Here is an 8,051-nt window from a genome sequence, read left to right as displayed (position 1 = left end):
ATGGCGTTACTAAGCTGTCGGAGTGGCGAGAGCCAATATTAGGCCTCAGTCCTGTTCCTGTGAGCTGCTGTCGAGGAGAACAGAAAGGAGATGATGCAAGCTATCGTTGTGGAAAATTTGACTTTTGGTGGTGTTCCTTGGGTTGTATCAACTCGGCTCCTAGAGGCAGATCCCTGTGCGCCACAAACCCCTGATCCGTCTTGGGAGGCCACAACAGCGACCCTTCCTCGAGAGGCTTGTCTCTTGATACGAGATAGAATCCTTGGAAATTAGATTCTCACCGGCTTTACACTCGCCCTCCAGCAGGGGCATCCTCTGGGGGCGGCGGGACACAGAGGGAAGTTGAGTTAGAGTATCGCCAGTGTTTCCCACGCCAGTTGATTGTTGGCGTTGAGTCGCCCATCTCACATGCTCGCGACCCCTGGGTTGGTCGTGAGAGTGCAAAAAAAGCTCTGCCAGACCATGGATGGATGCACTTCCTGCGCACAAGAACATAGTCTGCATCTGAGGTTCTTGGAGGTTGCGCCTGTAATCTTCACGCAACCTCGTGCTTCTCATCCCATTGTCGCCAACCGAAAGTGCTGGGATCCAGTCAGCCGCCAAGAAGTTCCTCGTCCATGCCACTGATATCAGGTTCAACCATGCGGTGGGGCTAATGGGCGAGGAATCAACCCAGGATCCTTCCTCCTCTTATCCCGGATTCGAACAAGGCATTCTGCATTGTGAGTTGTGAGTTTTATGGATCTCTGGGCACTTGTGCGTCTCACAGCATAAAGCTCATCGACCAGCCGTTTTCAATCTCTCCATATGTATCAAGGCAAATGTGCACAGGCTTGACTCATAACGGGTGACTGATTTTCTACAACTTTTCTATTTATGATTATCTTTGTTATGGTACTCAAAGACGGCTGTTGCTAGTCCGGTTCGTTCCGGACCCTCCTTTTTTTGCTTCGATTTTTCTTCTTCGCTCTTTCGTGTCCGAAGATGGTGGCGCAAAAACGGCGCCGAACAGTGATACATAATAATGGCATGAAAGAACAGCGGCATAGCGTTTTGATGGCTGACTTGACAAGCACGGGTCCAGGATTGACCACGCTATTTTTGGGCATATTCGGTTGCTTCTTGATGGCCTTCTCTTAACCAACAACCTCTTCAACAACAGACATTCTAACTTGACAGCGCGTTTGACGCACACACCGGATATCGTGTTCTAGCTTCCGCGGAGTTCGAATATGTGGCACCTCACTTCGAACCCGGAGAGATGTGCATCGTGACGGGGATCAACAGGGTTCGGCCGAGGAAGTAATTTTCTGTACACCCTCTGAAAATTTTCAGATAAGTTACCTTTGTTGGTAGGCTTGAGCTTCTAGGGTAAGGCACCTGAAAACGACGGCTACATGCGGTAATTGAGGTTCACTGGGCAGGAATTACAAAACGTTCAAATGCGACATTTTCGTCCCTCATCCTCCTCATTTGGTTGGTCCATCTATGTCACAACATCATGAATTGTTGGTCATTTTTAGCATAGATATTTCCGCTGAGCCAATCTGATGCTGAGCATCCCTACATACAGCACATGCAGTCTTACTCAGTCTTAAGGGGGTCTTTTCTGCCCTGAACACCTCTCAGATCCTGTTTTCCCCAGTGATACGATTGCGCCCACATTTGCAAATAATAATAATACAGAATGCAACCGTGCCTGATGCTCTTTTTTTCTGGAAGGCCTGCTGCCAGTTCTCCGTATATGAGTTTGGTATCTTGCACGGAGGTTTATGTTGGGCACTAGTTGCCCAGGCGGCCCTCCACCGCACGTGATTACCCCTATATATAGTTACCTAGCGATCGCACAATGAGAAGATTAACCATCCCACAGTTTATATCCCCTGTCAAACAATACGTGAGCCGATAGTAGCGAGCCGTCATGAAGTCTAATAATACCAGTTATGGTATAGAACAATCCTGTAATCCGTGAAACGCCGAGGTAGAAGTTCGGGAGATGCCCCCCTGTCGAACTATACCAATAACTGCGTCGTCACCATAGGATTCAATTTCGGCATTCTATGGATACACAGCAGTCGAGCAACGTATCATTAGTGGTTTGTTTCACGCAGACAGGCGAACTCGGGAACCATCACCTCGGCCATATCCATGCGTGTGATATAAAAATGTGGTGCTCTCCCAGAAATGATGAGTTTGATTCGCATTTTAACAGCCCCTTGGGCCCATTCTGGCTACGCGAATAGCTCACAGGATTAAGCTTACAAAATATTTTGGCGAAATGGATCAAACGGTTCTGGGATTGATAATCATAATGGTACCCGGTCAAGAGCCACTATTTTTTTTTTTTTTTTTTTTTTATAGGTTTACATTTAAATAACTCATGATCGTTATCACCATATCATCAAATCTTTAAAATATTTTTAGAACAGAAGAGATAAACTACTTTGTTATAGAGCTCTCAAATCATCTTTATAATACAGTTTATTTCTATATGTACAGTACATACATATACAGTACATTTTCAATCACCTTTACAATATTCTAGAGGGGGTGGATGGTGTAGTGGTAAGCGCTGTTCATGAAATGCTTTCTCAAGTAGGCACTTGGTGTTGGGGCCACCTCTGCTGAGACAAGAAGATAGTGGGTTCAAATCCCATCTTCTTCAAAAAGAATATTATCACATCTTGATGGATATTGGGGGTACTCTTTCTTATCTCATTTTTATTGATAACTGCCACTGCAGGGTGGAGCAATGTTCAACACTATGTATATAGTCTAGATGAATTCAGTATGGTGTGGGATTCTAAGATGTTGTAATTTTTACATGTCTAGTTCAAGTGACAAGGGACTGCTTAGTATTGCATGAGAAATTGTGGGGCAAGGCCCTCCTTGAGGGCTAGATCCAGAATGGTATAGTGAAGTCTCTTCATCAAGAATGACTCGGATATGAATAGAGAAATGTAATTAGAGAGTAGCTGAACATAAGGATAGGCTAGTGAGGTGAAGGCTGTCATAGTCTCAGACTGCATATGACCTTAGAAAAAATATGGAAAAAAAAAAAAAAAAAAAAAAAAAAAAAAAAAAAAACCCATTTTTCTATCTTCTATCTCTGAAGTGTGGATATGATGATATCATCATTAAATAAATGCTATCTTTTTTAAATATCGCAGAAGCTGGATATCACACAGAGACGGGCAATCAACCGGGTAGATAGACAATTGATTGATTGATTGAAAGAGAGTATTTTATATATTTCATTAAAATATGGCAATTTTTCCACATATGAGCTCTGAACATTATTCATTTTTCATTTGAAAATATTCTCAGTATATAAAATGAAATAAAGAATTCAAATAGTTAAATGAATATTATAAAGCTAACTATAAGAATCTAGAGGATTGTGTTAATGTAAATCTCACAAAACTCTATTTTCAATTATAGAGAGAGGAGAGAATCTGTTCAATAAAGGTATAATAAATTTCCGTAGTATTTCCCCCAATGCGGTGGACAGGAAATTTACCTACGGAGAAGCCACAATATGTCTGTTTCTAGAATAAAATTAGACATGCAGTAGGATGGCTACAGAGACTGGAAACCTACTTTCGCAAATAACCGTGGGGAACAGATATCAGGGGCAGCCTGGATGGAAACGCGGGAGAAGGTTCTCTTGCTCCCGGACAGCTCTCTGTTCATTTGACAAATTGTTCGAACTATCGTAGCTCAGGAAGCTTGTAAGCATAATTTTTTCTAAGTATGACAGCTCACACCTCACTAGCCTACCCTTATATAAGTTATGTTTGACTCCTTTCTAATTGGTTACATTTCCTTTAGTATTATTATTCTTGTTCTTCTTCAAAGTATTCTGTAAAGTATATTCAGTCAGGGGCTATGGCATTCATCTGAGTGTTGCTCAGAATTTTCCTAGTTCTAACTGCTTTACTTTACAACTACTCCTTTTCATTTAACTACAATAACTACAGAATTCCACTAAGAATCAATCAACACTTAAAAGACACTTCTTACAAAATCACAATTCACACAAGCTATTGAATAAAAGGAGATTAAAGAATGATAATAGTAAAACAAAAGAAATGAACTAGATAAAATGTAACATTTCTATACAAAAGAGATTAATTAGACGGAGCGAAGCGAAGTCTCCGCAAAGCTTCAGGGAACGAACTTGCTTCATTTTGTGACTGAAATGATTGAATGTCAATGTGTGCAAAAGTGTGGCTTGAATCCCGATGATTTTATTGGTGTAGAGGAGATTTTTACACCCTTGAGTGGTCTACAGATGTAAATGCTGGATAATCTCCATTTTTATTTATTTATGCAGTGGAGACTTACCTTTGACATTGATTCACAATTGGCTTAGATACCCCCTATTCTTACCTCTGAATTATCTGTCTACCTGCCTGCCAACCTACCTGCTTGATATCTGATCAATCTCTATGCAAGTAAATATTGCTGTGTAGCTAGATTGCTAGCTATCTACCTACCCACTCAATATTTAAGTGAGCGTGATGTGAGAAATGAGGACAGAAGTTGCAGCTATATGGGATGATGAGGTGGAAGGCAGAGGTTCTCAACGTCTGGGACGGCGGTCCATGTAAAATCCGTAGATTTCTCATGGAAGCGGGATAGCCCAGAGTGCGAGAGCAGGCAGCGTTTTCTGTTTTATTTCTCTCCGTCTATTTATGAATTTTTTTCCCTTTCTTACTCCTCACGAAATGGATGTATACCTGTGGGAAGAAACCCTTCCATTGTACTAATTATATACCATTATTGGTTGAAGATTATGCTGTCAGTATGAGCTGTGAAGGGGTGGAATGGACCGCAGAGATTTTACATCTCCATACAGGACCAGCCATTGAATCTTCAGGACCTTCAGGGCCATATCTTTTGCAATTTGCTTGCCTAGGTATGTTGATGAAGTAACTCTCACCCTCAATTTTACCATGTTCCATTCTGCAGCTTCAATGGCACTCGTCGTTTTGCATCCGGCAAACAGAGCCATATACTCAGCCACGTCAACCATTATAAAACATTCAAGTCCGCATTTACGTGCATTGTACCACTGACCATAATGGCACGAGTCTGCTGCAATGGAGTATGACCTGAGCTTAACGTGACAAACTGGCAGATTCCTTGAGGATTCGCAAGTGAATGAAACTGGGAAATATCGTGCGGCAAAAGACCCGAGCAATTCCTAGCCAACAACACTTGATTGATACTATCGCTCTGCCTCAACATCAGGTTCCCGACTCATTTCTGGATATGCCTGGCCCATTATCCAGCAGTAGTGAGAGTGTGTTGGCTCCTTCGTCAAGTCCCATGCCAACACAAGCACCCATGCCAACACAAGCAACAGCACCACAGCCGGCACCGGCGCCAGTGCCAGCGCCAGTGCCAGACCTCAATCTCGCGGATCTTGAGCTGATGATGAACTGGTACAGCATCGACATACACCCTTTCTCGACCAATTTAGAATACAAAATTGTCTGGCAGGAAGCACTTCGGCGGGAATCGGCCACATATCCGTTCTTAATGCATGGAATTCTAGCGGTATCTGGTCTTGAGCTTGGACGAAGACCAGGGTGTAATAACGCCTCCAATATCAAACAACAGCTATATCTGGCCCTCGCCCTTGGCCACCACTCTCGGGCTGTGGCTCTATTCCAACCATTGCTAGGAAATATCAATGAAGAAAATTGCAAGGCTGTGTCCCTGCTCTCGATCCTTCTTACTGTCTTCGCATTTGGATCCTCGCAGGTCTTGAACGAAGGGGATGCCTGCAACTCTATCAGCCAGCTCCATCTTGTCTTCCTTCTTGCAAGAGGTATGCAGCAGGCATATTCTACTGCAGCAGATCAGATTAAGGGCGGTGCATTTGATGTAATCATGAAACTAGACAATTACACCCCGTGGCTACCCCACGATGCAATGACAGCGTTACGGAAGCTCGGCCAACACAATAAGAACTACAAACGATACACTGTCCAGAATGAGAAGAATGCTTACGGGGCTGCCATAGGCCAGGTTCAGTTCATATTCAAGCAGGTTCACGGTGGTTCGGCAAGGCCTAATCCAGTGGCTACATGGGCAACAACGGTGCCTCCGCTATACCTGGGGCTTATGAGGGCACGTAGGCCCATGGCACTTGTTATCCTGGCTCATTACTGCGTCGCCCTGCACCACCTTAGGGGGATATGGTGGGTCGATGGGTGGAGTGTTCCACTCCTGCGGGAAATTTGGTCATCGCTTGATGAGGAGTGGAGGAAATCGCTTCGATGGGTGGTTGCAGTGACGAAGTTCACACCTTAGCAACGTTATAAGTTTGCGGAGAGGATGATCGGAATACTGTTCGATGTGCTGGAATATCTATCAACTTGGAGTTTCAACCTCGATCCAGGGCTTTGAGTGGTCTTCAATCCGGAAAATTGGACTTACTTCACAGAAATGGTAAGCACTGTCCCACCATGCAGCTTGTCATTCCTCCCCTGAAAGAACCCAAACCTAATCAAAATGTATGCCTTTTTATAGCACTTGCGATGTTGCTACCATTGCCAATCGCCATATATATTTCTCTTGCCTGAGACGAGAGGGCTGCATTGAAAATTGCATTGAGTGGAAAAAGTGAATAGAACTGAACTGTTTGAAAAAATTAATTTTAATCTACCGAGAGAGAAATGTGGCAGTTTCCCAATTCTTGCTGTAGATACCATGCACTTTGACTATTGTATCAACAAGAGACAAACATCCAATTGATGAATCGATACGAAGCTAAACATTGCCCTCGGCGCTTGACAGAAAAACAGAATTCCCCGCCCTTGTACCCGCGGCCGAGAATGGCGTCCATCTGTATTGATACAATCCACTAATCAAGTGTAAATAAATCCTGGTAGTACGGGCGTACGATAATTTTTAGGTATGTTGTCACTTACGTATAAATATAAAAGTAGCGCAGCTCCCACATTTTTTTTTTTTTTTTTTTTTTTTTTTTTATCAAGTAAAGGGCACAGAGCAAGGAGATCTGTACCAACCGTGTCTTGCACTCCCCCCCTTAAACAGCCGCAACGGTTAGAACAACCACTCCCATAACAACCAAACTATATCTATACTTTACGCTGGCCGCCCAATCCGCTACTTGCAGCCGTTCCGGTACACGACGTTCAGCGAGAGTAGGCTGCTCGAACTGCGCGGCGCGAGGTACTCTGAAGTTGAGGGCGATGTGGTGCCGTATGCGAACACGCCGCGCATTCGCATCCTGGGCATTGTGGGGATGGGGAGGAGATTGCGCTTAGGACGCTGACGGTGGGGATGAAGATACATTACTTTTCGCGGACGAGGAAGGGTGTAGATCTTGAGGCGCCGCTGGGTGGTGTGGTGTATCATCGTTAACTGAAAGGAACGTTGGCAGTAGCGGATTGTGTGGTGCTGGCATGTCCGCATACGCCAGAGACGCATCATATTCTGAACCAGGAAACATTCAGGGCTATGAAGAAGGGCGGGGTGTGAATATTGACGAGGATGAATTAGCGGATGCGATTGAGGATGGAACAGCGGCAGGGCCGGGGTTGGATGTATATCATGATGAGCGAGTGTTTTTCCTTGTTATTTTTTGAAATCCAAAATCTCTTTGCTGCAGCTGCTTCTGGAGGGGCAAGGGTTGCTGATTGTGCTACGTGTGTTGGTACCCATGAGGTTCTCATTTTACAAGGCATTGGACATTTGACTCCGATCTAGCAGTCCGTTTTTATCATTATCCTTAATTTTATTTATTTATTTTAGACTTACAATCACTAATCGATGAATCTTGAGGCTTTCTTCCTCGCTGATGGCAAGCCAATTACGCCTCTCAACCACGTTGAAGAGTGATATTCCCGAACCCTCATAATAAAATTAAGTTAGTTAATTAAGCTTTAACTTTCACTAGTTAGTTAGTTACTTGGAACCATGAATGGTAGAAAACGCCAGGCTCAAAAATTTTTCCGCGATGATGTAAATTTTGCCTGATAATTTCCCCAATACAACAAATCCCGCTTTTTCAT

The 8,051-nt window shown here is 43.7% G+C and overlaps 1 protein-coding gene across 1 annotated transcript; it reads left to right on the top strand.

The window, feature by feature from the left end:
* Positions 1-5,086: 5,086 nt before the first annotated feature.
* On the top strand, positions 5,087-6,640 carry HCAG_00451 (predicted protein; the record flags this gene model as incomplete). The annotated part of the gene is made up of 5 exons (XM_001543355.1): positions 5,087-5,110; positions 5,257-5,839; positions 5,912-6,145; positions 6,396-6,462; positions 6,544-6,640. 5 exons carry the CDS (start codon positions 5,087-5,089, stop codon positions 6,638-6,640), a joined length of 1,005 nt encoding a protein of 334 aa, XP_001543405.1.
* Positions 6,641-8,051: the final 1,411 nt, after the last annotated feature.

The sequence above is a fragment of the Histoplasma capsulatum genome, genomic scaffold (genome assembly GCF_000149585.1).
Source record: "Histoplasma capsulatum NAm1 scaffold_1 genomic scaffold, whole genome shotgun sequence".
NCBI lineage: Eukaryota > Fungi > Ascomycota > Eurotiomycetes > Onygenales > Ajellomycetaceae > Histoplasma > Histoplasma mississippiense.
Note: the sequence above shows the minus strand (reverse complement) of the source record. Positions and strands in the feature narration are given on the sequence as shown.